Here is a 13508-nt window from a genome sequence, read left to right as displayed (position 1 = left end):
CACAATCTGTGTTATCTCATGTTACTAGTTACATGTTTCTTGAATTATCGCAACATTAAACAGACACAGATTTACTTAACTTTGGCTAGCTGGTAGGAGGTTTGCTGTGTCTCCCAGCAGTCTCAAGAGCATGGAGGAGATACCAGGAGACCGGCGGTTACACGAGGAGAGCTGGACAGGGCCGTAGAAGGGCGTCAACCCAGCAGCAGCAGCAGGACCGGTATCTGCTCCTTTGTGTGAGGAGGAACAGGAGGAGCACTGCCAGAGCCCTACAACATGACCTCCAGCAGGCTACTGGTGTGCATGTTTCTGACCACACTGTCAGAAACGGACTCCATGAGGGTGGCATGACGGCCCCACGTCCTCTAGTGGGACCTGTGCTCACAGCCCAGCACCATCCAGGTCCGCCACTGGTGCCCTGTTCTCTTTACAGATGAGAGCAGGTTCACTCTGAGCACATGTGACAGGCGTGAAAGAGTCTGGAGACGCCGTGGTGAGCAATATGCTGCCTGTGACATCATCCAGCATGACCGGTTTTGTGGTGGGTCAGTGATGGTCTGGGGAGGCAGATCCTTGGAGGGTCACACAGACCTCCATGTCACAGCCAACAGTACCCTGACTGCTGTTAGGTACCAGGATGAAACCCTCAGAGCAAATGTATGTCCACTAAATTGTTGTTTTTGTCACTGACAGGCTCAGATTTTTATTAAGTGTATGACAACATTGTGGAAATGAGCCCTACAGAGTCAGACCTTTTTGTTCAACCAGAAACAAAAAGTCCTGAAATCACCATCACCACACATTGAAATGAACCATGATTTTAGCATCGTAAAACCCACTTGATTCAAAGTCAACAGAAACAACAACACTAACAAAAGCCTTCTTGGTTTGTTGTTCCACTGTTCAACAATCACCAGCAATGTTTGGTTGAAATAAACTAATCATCCAGTTAGATGTGAAACATGCTGCCTCTATACACGCTTAAATTACTGTTTATTTAACTGGCGTCTGGCGGGTTCAACAACAGCTATTTCAGAGTTGTTTCCGGTTAAACATTAAGGATCTTACGCTTTAACAAAGAGATCTGTCTTTGTAGGAATCCTTTCTACAATATTGTCAAACACTCAACTGAGCAAATCTGAGCCTGTCAGTGACAAACACAAACACTTGTAGTGGATGTTTACACTGCAGCCTGTTGTGCCACCGCTCTTGCTCAGCACTGGACCAATTTCAAAAGTTGTTGTTCCTTAAAACGTCACAAGAAACAAAAACATGGGAAAATGGGGTCCAGGTTGAAAAACACTGACGTCACCCTTTAAGAATAGGGTTGTAAAAATTCCAGACCAGTCCAGGAATATTGTAAAATAAATGAATAAATAATCAAGAATCGTTCTCTCTGGCGGATTTGTCACCAACTTACATGGAATCAACATAACAACAACTCCTATCAGTCTTTTGTTCTGTCAGATTGGTAAATGGAAAAAGAAAGTTTTGGGGAAACAGGCATTACAGTTCCTGACATCCCGTTTGAACACCAATACTGTTGGTGTTTGGACCCCTATAAAATAATAATAACAACCCAGAACAAATACAGTATTGTTCCAACAGCATTGGTTTGTGGAGCCTCAGACATAAGACACTGTATTCAGAAACATTCCAGTGAAACAAGGTCCCTTTATTAGGTCTGTCACTGGTTCAAGCTCTGCTGAGGAGCTCCTGCTGCCACATGGACCAGACGCTCCAAACACATGTGCAAACAGTCTGAGGATCCTGCTCCAGATGAGCTTTTCCTCCTGTGATTATCAACTGAAGGCTGATGGTGTGATTTATGGTGGAGATGATGGGATGTGTCACTGCTGCTTTTCTGATCACCTCTAATAGTCCCCACCACTACTTTTATATTCATTGCATATGTGTTCAGTTCAAATATTACTTCCTGTTGACTCCTTCATGTTCACAGTGGATGTTTGTTCTCTTTGTCTCTGCCTCCTTTAGGGACTGTTCTCTACTTATCAGAGAAGGAGGAGGGTGGCTGGGGTGCGACTTTGGTTTGTTTTGTTTTGGGGGGTTTTATTCTCCCTAAAGCCACAAATATTTGTCTTTGAGCTTCCCTGAGTGACTGGTGAAAAATACACAACCCTCCCTCCACCAGAGATTTTTAGAACCTACCCTTTGACGTTTGAAAGTCAAAAATTGAAGACGAATCCTGGAGTTGAAACAAGCCTCAGTTTTTCACTCTTGGCGGACATGCTGTTTGATTCGTGCAAATGGTGCCAATTTTTAATGAAACACACACACACACAAAAATAGATCGTCTCTCGCTCGTGATATGTTCAAGGACTGTCGGATATTTGAAAATCTAATGATAATTTCTGTTTTCACACAGCACAGTTACATAATATCAGAAAAAATTAATTCTTTGTGTTAGTCGAACAAATACCAGACTTTTAAAATACGTGTAAACATATTAGTTGAATAGCATTAAATGCGTAACAGAAGAAGAAGCCGGTAATAACATGGAGAAGTCTACATCCAGAGATCTGCTTTTGTTTTTTCAAAATTAAATGCTTCTGCTCCATAAACTCTGAAAAACTTTATATTTTAAAAAACTATTCACTTAAATGAATACTTTCTTATTTTCTTTTATATTTTTTTGCCATATACAGGTTTGTAATGATGACTGTTAGATAATGTCAACTCTTCATTTAATCATGTGACAAGACGAAACAATATCCGGTAGCTAGTCTAGCCCAAAATCTGTCAAGACTGACAAAGTGAACTGAGCCTTTTAATCTTAAAGATTGCAGTAGTAAAGGACAAGAGAGGAACAAACAGGAGGAAAAAGTTGCAAAGCTCCCTAAATTAGATTCATTTGGCTTTTTTATTAACAGTTGCCAGTGGTGTGTGTGCGTGTGTGTGTGTGTGTGTGTGCGCCTTATAACTAGTAACTAGCGTGCAGTAATAACTACCTTACACTACCGCCCGAACTTACACTACTGTTTAAGGTAGTTGTGTAAATAAAGTTGAGTTGGCTTATTTTTGGCTTGACATACTATGTATTGGGGGTTACTAAATATTCTGCTGACATACTATCTTATATGGTAGTATGTGTATTTAAACACCAGGGGTGGGTAGAGTACTGAAAATCTGTACTCAAGTAAAAGTACAATTACTGCCATAAAAAATTACTCAAGTAGAAGTAAAAAGTATGTGGTTAATAATTTACTCAAGTACAAGTTACTTTCTGTTTGAATATTTTTTAGGGTGTGTGGACCAGTGCAAAATATTGAAAAAGCAGCACTTTTTTTAATGAAGCAGGTACCAATCTTCTACTCTCCATCTCCTTCACTCTACCCCTCTTTTCCTCACCTAACCTCTTCTTTCTCCATTTCCCTATCTGTAATTAGAGTGGATGACCTTGCTTTAAAAACAGAACTGACATCCCAACTTCTTTGTCTTTTCTACGTATACTTCAGTGCGTAGGTTTCCACCACAAGAGTGGATCCTGGTCGGCTCGTAGTGGTGTCTCATTCTGGTAACATTTCATCTCTTCTTCAAAAAGGGTAGGCAGGGAGGCAGCAGGTGCAGCACTCTCCCTGTCTGTCTCCCCGAACAGGTCACACATCGCAGACAGCGCAGTGGGTGGTGTTGGCGCAGCGGGCTCCTCTGTCGGCGCCTCTCCCTCCGTCACTATGTCCCTCTCTGGCCCGGCTTGTGCGCGAGCCATCTCCGCCCGAACGGGATTCGCCGTGATATACAACATTATTGATAGTTTTAATTAATTATTAATGATATTTGAATGATCAAATTTAGGTTCGAACTTATAAAATATATATATATTTGAATATATTTAGAACAATTTTTTTTAACAGCCCTAGAGCAAACTAGTTGTAACGAAGGTAAATGGCAAATGTAGTGAAGTAAAAAGTAGATTACTGGCTCAAAAATATACATGAGTAAGAGTAGAAGTACAGTTTTAAAAAAGGAACTTAAAAAGTACTCGTTCCTAAAAAAAAACTACTTTTTTACTCACGTGCGTTACTTGTAACGTGTTACTACCCACCCCTGTTGAACACACAGCGTGTGCCCCCCTGACTTTTCAGACAAAACCTCCGCCCTTGAAAGCCACAGTGTAAAGAGCCTGCTATCTCCTATTTTCCCAGGGTCCTTGAATGCGACACAGCAGCAGACGGACTCTCTCTCTCTGCGCATGCTCGCAGCTTTATCTTAATATCAGTGTGTAGTGTAATGTCTGTGTGTGTTTCTCAAAGGTGTGCTGTCAGCTCGTGTCCTCGGTGTGTGTGTCCTTCAGACATGTGTTAGTGTGTCGGGCTCAGACCAGCTGCCGTCCATGTTTCACACACACATCTAAAGTTGTAGCTTCGTTCAGCTGTCGGCGTGTCGGCGGAGGAAACGGATATGTCGGCAAATAAAACAAAGAAAGTCAAAATGGCTACTAAATCCTGTCCTGAATGCGACCAACAGGTGAGAGGACACATTTATCACTTATCTTAACATTGGTACTGACCCAGTGTGGTGTGTAGGGTCTGTAATGTCGGTGAGAGGAGACACACAGAGGACAGGACGGTCCTCTACAGACAGAGGAGACATGGAGGAGCCACATTAACACCGTGTTAACGACTGTTGAACCAAACCTCACTTTAAATATGAACAAGTTAACTGCTGGTTTATTGTTGAGCATTGAAAGACTTCATGTTCCCTCAAATATTGATCCTATTAAATTTATCTTCACTTCGGCTATGGCCATTTTGTTTTTAACAACAATCACATAGTAGCACATTTGGTTTTATTATTTTAACACTAAGCTGTCTTCCCAAAAATCCAACATTAAAGGGGAACTACGGCCATTTTCTGACATGTTATTCCCAGCTCTCCAGGAAGTATCCACATCCTTTACCTAAGGAAAAGTACTGATACCACACTGAAATAATACTTTATTATAAAACAAGTCCTGCACTGAAAAAGTTTGACAGTATAAAAAGGAAAATGTAGGGTAAAATGAGGTGAGACGTCCCTCCCCCTTCATTCCTCTCCTACTTTATTTATTTATTTTTATTTTTTTTTTATTTGAACACACATGGAACTGCATAAAATCCAAATTGTGGAAAAGAAATAATGTCAGGAGAGGTGAAGAAGACAGGCTGATACAAACAGACCTCTCAACTTAAATTCACTTCAGTTAAATTGAACTTTATTTATCCAGAAGGAAATTCTTGTGCTTCAAATTAAAGTCACCACAATTTAATGTTCGCAACCAGTAACAACCAGCACACTGGGCCTAGTTTTAGAAACAATGGAATAGTAAATATCTGGCAAAAATAAACAAATATACATAACTTAAGGAGGAAAACTGACAGTGTCAAAAAAGGGGTGAAAAGTAGACAAAAGAACTAAATTAACATGATAGAGAAAACTACAATGAAAGAGAAATGACAACAGGAAGCACACTAAGCAGTCAGTGGAAAATAATCCAATAAAAACCAAGAGATACACAGAACACAGTGTAGAGAAAAAAGGGAGGAAATATATTTACATACAAGTCAAGAAATGATTAGACTTCATGAATTAAATGTGATGATAGTTTCCTTTTAAACTGTTGTAAGGATAAAGAGCTCTTGACAACATGAACTGTGGTGTTCTGGATCTGCCCCTCATGATATCTGAACGAGGACTGGCCTTCTGTCGTTTTGGAAAGGAAGATGGAGCTGATTATATGAATGCATTTGGGAATGAAATGTTAAGAAATTGCTAAACAGTGAGAGTAGAGAAGAAGGTAAGAAGATATGTTTATATTAGGGCTGTCAGTCAATAAAAATGTTAAATCACAGATTAATCACACATATTTTTATCTGTTCTAACTGCACCTTAAAGGGATATTGTTACATTTTTAATACTCTTATCAACATGGGAGCAGACAAATATCCTTAGTGTTTGCAAATGTGTGTTTATTATTATTGCAACAATGCAAAACAATGACAAACACTGTCCAGAATATTCTCCAGAATAACCTCAAAGTTACTGCACGCTCAAATAATAAGCTGAAAGCAGACCGAGGTAAACTCAAGCCCAACAAGCAACAACAGACGGACACATTGACTTGAACGTAGCATTACTTAGTAACACTAACATGATGTGGTGTCCAACTTTACACTTAAAGGGATAGTGCACCCAAAAATGAAAATTCAGCAATTATCTACTCACCCATATGCCGACGGAGGCCCTGGTGAAGTTTTAGAGTCCTCACATCCCTTGCGGAGATCGGCAGGTGGAGCGGCTAGCATACCTAATGGCTGACGGCGCCCCAGACTAACGTCCAAGAACACAAAATTGAATCCACGGAGTATCTCCAACATGCTCATCCATAGTGATCCAAGTGTGCTGCAGCCCCGACATAAAAAGTTGTTTTGAAAAACGTCATATGAACTCTGTTTTTAGTCTCACTGTAGCCTGTAGCTCTGACTGCTTCCCTTTAAGGTTAAAGAGGCAACAGATAGGATTCAGGGTTTTTTTAGCTTGGCGCCACCTAGCGTCAGTGGTGTTGCATCGCACTGTCGCAACGACCAAATTGAGCGTGGGGATCAGAGATAATCAATAAAATGTAGGCTGTAAAGCCACCAGTATACCTCTATGTATATGTAGAATGAGAAGGTGTGTGGACACTCTACTAAATAAATGAGTAAAGAGACCGAGCAACAATTATCAGATTTATCTGAAGAAAAACAAATAGTAATGCAAATAATTATAGCAGAATGCACAGTACCAGTACAAACAGCTCACAGTAAATGATACCAATGTGTACAGTATCAGTACAAACAACAGTAGACACAGTGGAATTATACCAATATGCACATGTAAACAGTCCCCATTCTAGAATAAACGCTACCTTATGGAAACCATGCGGCCGGGTGGAGCTCAAATTGAATGGGAAACAAAGTCCAGTGTTCACTTAGCTGGGCGTAACTTAGCTGGGCGATGTCCGTGGATAGCTGCCTCCGTGAGAAGAGAACAGAAGGAAGGGAGGGGGGTATCACTGTCCGAGGGCTGCCGTAGAATGGCAACCAGGTTGTCAGCTGACCAACACTCGCTACCCGCTCCCTGGTTGCGGCGATTTGCGATGCTGGCCAGCTAGGAATGAACTAGCAGCCAGTACAGTACAGTCCTCTCTGGTCTAGCTAACATTTAGCCGTGTTACTTACTGATCCATTAGAAAGAAAGCTAGCTGAACATGGGTTTTGAAGCCTCTTTGGTCACGGAGCTCCCTCCATCTCTTGAACGCCTGACTGAGGTTTACTCTTGTTTTTCCTCTTCTTTTATCACTCTCCTTTTTGCTCTTCTTTGCCTCCTCACACAGAGGAGCTCCTTTTCTTTTGCTAGGCCGTTTTTCCACTTGTCTCCAAACTTTGTCCGTCTGCCATTGTGCTCGTGACTCAACTATCTCATGCCCAACTCCTCATAAGGACCAGCTCCAGTCCCTGATTGGTTGACTGACCAGTTTCTCAACACATGACGCGTTTCCTGCCGTAAAGCAGATTTTTTCCGCGAAATTTCGGCACCGGTGGCAGAAGCTTATTGCACAGCCACTAAGTAACCTATGTAAACGCTGATAGTCTGATTTTACTGTGGCCACTACCCTGTGCACCCCACATTATTTTCTAGGATAGACCGATATGGATTTTTTAGGGCCGATGCCGATACCGTTTTTTTTCCATCACCCTTAGCCAATGACCGATTATGGACTGCCGATTTTCTTGAGCCGATATTTGGGGCCGATACTGCTTTTGCTCCCTCTATTTACATAAAAAAAATGACACAATGATAACAAATATTACAGGTCTCAAGTTTAAAATAAGAAACATTTATTCAACAGTAAAAAATACTAAAACAAGATGGAAAGTTGAGGTAGAACAGGTAGAATATTATTATTATTATTATTATTATTACACATTCAAATAAAAAAAAGAGTTCAGTGCTCTTAAATCTTCCAGTAATGTCTTTATAAAATAAACAAATATTTAAACTGAAGCATAAATAAAACAACAACTACTGTACACAGTAGGATTCAACAGCTTTGTTCAACTTAACCACATACTTTCAAATGAAAAAAAGTGCCAGGGAAAAATAAATCTGCGAACCCACGCGCATATCGGCTGATGCCGATACAAGTAAAAAACTCAAATATCGGCCCGATATATCGGCCGGCCGATGTATCGGTCTATCCTTATTATTTTCATAACGATATATTTAGGAAAAGATGTTATGTGTTGCCTCTTTAACTAAACCTCCAGTTTTTATAAGCAGCTTGATGTACACAGGTAGTAACTCAGTTCACATCGACAGTAAATGCAGATAACTTGAGTCTTGTCTCGACAACCATCTGACAGAGTTGCTAAGCTGAAGTTGCCGTTTAAAAGACGCCTTTCTTTATTCATTTCTGCTCACGGAGGTTTGTTTCTGCTTTTCATCGGCAACCTTACTGCAGCATCACTTCCTGATTTCCCAAACTAAAGTGTGGACTGAGGGTCATGATTACAGAATATAGGTGCATTAGACACACATTAAAAAAACCTTGTTATTAACACATGAACTTTGACAGCTCTAGTTTATATGTCTGATGAGTATTGATATCATATACTGAAAGAAAGTTAAGTTTCCTGAACAGAGGAACACATAACCAATATATAACACTAAAGTCATGATACAATATTATTACGACTCCAAACATTTTGTGATATGCGGAGTATTGCTGAGAAATAAATTAAGATTTATTACATTTTTTGTCATTTCTGTTGAAATTAGCTTTAGAGACCAAAAACATTTTTGCACCAGGCTGTAAACATGTTTATTTCTCTTGTGAAGTTGTAACATGGGGGTTGTGTCCTCCTGTCTTCAGCCTCAGAGGTGCTACTTGATTAAAACTTGTTAGATACCAGTAATTGGTCAAAATTGTATCGTGATGTTGGATACAGCGTCAGGCCAATCACTGGGATAAAATTAAAATGTTTTCCAAAAATCCAAATTGACTTAATATCAGGGAGCTCTCACATCAGGGACCCAGGCCTGAATCCAAGTACACTCACAAAGTCCAGTTTGTTTGATAAGTGTGAACACTGTGTACGGCACGTGGCCTCTGATCACCCTTCTTTGTACAGTACCACCTGAAAAGATGGTCTTTGATCTAAAGTCCTTATCAGGTTTTTATTGCACCTTATTTTAATTGACTATTATCTTTGATTGTAATATTCTTCTCTCTTGTTTGTTCTCTTATTTTGCTTTTTGTTTTCCTCTTGTGTGTGATGTTGAGCACTTTGGATCAGCGGTGTTGTGTGTAAAGTGCTATATAAATAAAGTTGAGTTGAGTCTCGTGTACTCTGGTATGACAGCCACCAGGTGTGAAAACAGGCCTTTGGTCAAAGCTAATATTTTCACTCCCCCACCAGACAAAGCCTCATCAGAATATCAGTAATATAACTTCTGAATGTTTCCTGTTTCTCTCCAGATTCCAGTAGCGTGTAAATCCTGCCCGTGTGGTTACGTGTTTATTAGCAGGAAACTCCTGAACGCCAAATTAAATGAGCGCTCCTCTCCAGCCATAGCAGGTAAGATTCAGATTTTATATTAACTAATAAATTATGCCTGGAAGTGTAGTTTGACTTTTTTTTTTAAATGACATCTTTCAGTACTGTTATTTATTTTGTGAAGTCTGTCAGTCTGTCATATGCATATTTTTCTCCATCTCTCTCTCTCTCTCTCTCTCTCTATTTATATGTGTATATAAATATATATTTTAAAATATATTTATGTTTTTACTATTATCATTATTATTATTATTATTATTATTATTACTATTTACTTGGTTTTATTTTTACTATTGTTATTCTCTTTCATTATTTTTTCTTTTATATATATGAAATATATAAATATATATAATTATATATAATTTAAATTAAAAAATTATAGAATTGTTTACATTTATTTATGCATCTATTTAATTATTAGTATTTGCTTGTTTTATTTTTCCTATTTATTTATATATATAATTTAAGTTAAAAAATTATATAGAATTTTGAAAATGTATTTATGCATTTATTTAATTATTTATTATTATTATTATTATATTTATTTATTTATTTTTTATTATTGTTTCAAAGGAACAACCCAAAGCTGGCAGCCTGGCTCCAGTCTAACCCACAAATTACAGTGATCTGTTTTTTATTATCCGTGTTTTCTGCCTCAGACAAACTGGACTTTAAGCGGAGAAGGACGGAGCGTATTCGCAGAGAGAGGATAGACTCTTCCTTAACCAGTGACATGGAGAACAGGAGAAGATCCCGGGCCAACAGCCAATCAGATCCCATCCGGAGGGGGCGGGGCAGACCAAAAACTGTGGGGCTGAAGAAACAGGAAGAGGAAAAAGGTAAAAGAAGAAAATACTATCTACAGTTTGATTTCACAGGACTCTCTAGTGATATCCGTCTTTAAAGGGATAGTTCAGATCTTTTGAAGTGATGCTGTGTGACATACTTATCCATTGTCAGTGTGTTACCTGCAGTAGATATGTCGCCACGCCTCCAGTTTGGAGACACAGCAGGAGTGCTGAGTGTCTGACTACTATCACGCCACATGCTACATGTAAATATAAGTTTATGTTGATTACTATGTGTTGTATTTGTCATTGTCATATTGCTTATAACGGATGCAGTACAAATGGGATTGAGCGCCATCAGCACAAGTTGCTGATGTAGGCCACTTTTTAATTTGCCATAACGTGTCGTAAAGATGAATGCAGGTCCTTCCAGTTTGCATGAAATCAAACCAGTTTAAGCTCTTAAACCAGACCAGACCGGCTAAACTGGAAATTGACCCAACACGACCTGCAATAAAACCCAGGTTGAGAATACCTGCATGCTGCTGTCCCTTTCACCTCTCGCTGTGTCTTTGCCTCATGTCTCTCCCTCTGATCCCCCTGGACACGCACACTGCACCTGACATTATCTTCATTAAAGGTCCAGTGTGTAGGATTTGGGGGGATAAATTGGCAGAAGTAGAATGTAATAAGGATGTTTATTTAGTGTGTAATCACCTGCAAATAAGAGTCACTGTGTGTTCGTTACTTTAGAATGAGGCATTTATATCTACATAGGGAGTGGGTTCATCCTGTTAAATTCAAATTATGGGAATAGTTTAACACCGTATCGCCAAAATGAGTTTTCTGTGACTGACTGTTTTATTGTGTCAACAGAGAAACAAGAGAAGGAGGTGGATATCTACGCCGGTCTGTCGGATGAGAAGGCCTTCGTGTTTTCCGTGGCCTTGGCTGAGATCAACCGCAAGATCCTCGGTCAGAGACTCATCTTATAGATGAACACCTGAAGAACTCAGGAACCTGTCACAGAGGACCTACACCAGAAACCTATCAAACAGCAAGAGGACGACCAAAGAGGGCAGGAGTGGCTGCAGCTGAACTCTGATGTGGATACGATTCAGAAACCTGCTGAGGTGTTGTCTCTGAGAGAAATCACAGCAACTCAGCAACTTGAATTAACACCCAGCACACATTCACACACCTTTCTACACTAAGAGCACGAGTGTGTGTGTTGTAACGACAAACTGTACGTTATGGCTGATTGAAGCAGGAGAGAGGCGTGGATGATATTTTTAACTGTTGTGTAGATACAAACATCAGAGTGTATAAACCATACTGAGCTCTACAGGCATCTGAGTTTAATTTAGGAGAGTAAAAACTAAAGACATCACCGGACTGTTATTAAGTAAACAACCTCAATGGACAGTAGCTTCATGATAACTTACAGGACCAAGACATGTTGGTATCTGCGTGCTTTATATAAACTGAAGATGAGATGATCTACGAGCACAGCTGAGCATGTAAAGCATCCTCGTAGCTTCACTTCACTGATGAACACAAACTGGAAAAGACATTTCATCACAAGGATTAAGAACATGTTGTCATTAATTACTGCTAAGCGCAGAACACACCTCGTATTTAGTATTAACTTTATAGACTGTATCAGGCTGGGTTATTTAAGATGAATTTCACCTCACTTACTGAATGTGGATGAAACTGTGTTACAAGAAAACTGCAATCAATGGTGTTCAGAGTTCCTCGAATATTACAGGAAGTCAGACAAATATTTATCAGATTGTGAGGTAGTGCTGATGTAGTGAATATGTTTTCTTTTCAAATGAAATAAATTTTATCAATCTCACTGAGTCTGATTTGGTCAGCAGGTGTTTTATTGATGTTCTGTTTGATGGACCGCAGCAGAGTCCCATGTACCAGAACGTGTCTGGGATGAACAGAGGTCTTACGGTGATCACCCTCAGGATGAAAGGATGACACGTCAGGGGCACTCTGTTTTTATCCTGGTAAAGCTACATTGTGAACAACATATTTAGTTAGGGTGAATAAATGCAGTTGTTTGAAGGAGGAATTGGTTTTATGCAGCAATATAATACAGACAATAGTGTTTTTTAACAGATGTTTTTCATGAGAGTTTGTTCAATAAATTCATATTTACACTCACTGGCTGCTGAAGTTCAAACGGATGAAGAAAGGTGATTGAAGTGACTTTGAACGTGGCATGGTTGTTGGTGCCAGACGGGCTGGTCTGAGTATTTACTGGGATTTTCAGCACAACCATCTCTAGGGTTTACAGAGGATGGTCCCAAAAAGAGAAAATATCCAGTGAGCCAAAATGCCTTGTTGATGCCAGAGGTCAGAGGAGAATGGCCACACTGGTTCAAGATGATAGAAAGGCAACAGGAAGTCAAATAAGCACTGGTTCCAACCAAGGTGTGCAGAAGAGCATCTCTGAAGCAACAACACCTTGTCCAACCTTGAAGCAGATGGGCTACAGCAGCAGAAGACCACACCAGGTGCCACTCCTGTCAGCTAACAACAGGAAACTGAGGCTACAATTCACCAAAACTGGACAATAGAAGATTGGAAAAACCACATTCAGATGGAAGCATGGATCCATCCTGCCTTGTATCAACGCTTCAGGCTGCTGCTGCTGGTGTAATGGTGTGGGGGAGATTTTCTTAGTACCAACTGAGCATGGTTTAAACACCACAGCCTACCTGAGTATTGTTGCTGAGCGTGTCCATCCCTTTATGACCACAGTGTACCCATCTTCTGATGGCTACTTCCAGCAGGATAACGCACCATGTCACAAAGCTCACATCATCTCAAACATGACAATGAGTTCACTGTACTCCAATGGCCTCCACAGTCACCAGATCTCAGTCCAATAGAGCACCTTTGGGATGTACTGGAACGGGAGATTCTCATCATGGATCAACTGTGTGATGTCATCATGTCAATATGGACCAAACTCTCTGAGGAATGTTTCCAGCACCTTGTTGAATCTGACACCAAGAATTAGGCAGTTCTGAGATATACAGTACAGGCCAAAAGTTTGGACACACCTTCTCATTCAATGCGTTTTCTTTATTTTCATGACTATTTA

At 40.0% G+C, this 13508-nt stretch overlaps 1 protein-coding gene across 1 annotated transcript; it reads left to right on the top strand.

Annotated features, from left to right (window-relative positions):
* Positions 1-4272: 4272 nt before the first annotated feature.
* c2h16orf87 (chromosome 2 C16orf87 homolog) lies at positions 4273-12249 on the top strand. The gene is made up of 4 exons (XM_033651517.2): positions 4273-4485; positions 9518-9617; positions 10256-10435; positions 11261-12249. Exons 1-4 carry the CDS (start codon positions 4420-4422, stop codon positions 11377-11379), a joined length of 465 nt encoding a protein of 154 aa, XP_033507408.1. The 5' UTR covers positions 4273-4419; the 3' UTR covers positions 11380-12249.
* The last annotated feature ends 1259 nt before the right edge of the window (positions 12250-13508 follow it).

This window comes from Epinephelus lanceolatus, chromosome 2 (genome assembly GCF_041903045.1).
Source record: "Epinephelus lanceolatus isolate andai-2023 chromosome 2, ASM4190304v1, whole genome shotgun sequence".
NCBI lineage: Eukaryota > Metazoa > Chordata > Actinopteri > Perciformes > Serranidae > Epinephelus > Epinephelus lanceolatus.
Note: the sequence above shows the minus strand (reverse complement) of the source record. Positions and strands in the feature narration are given on the sequence as shown.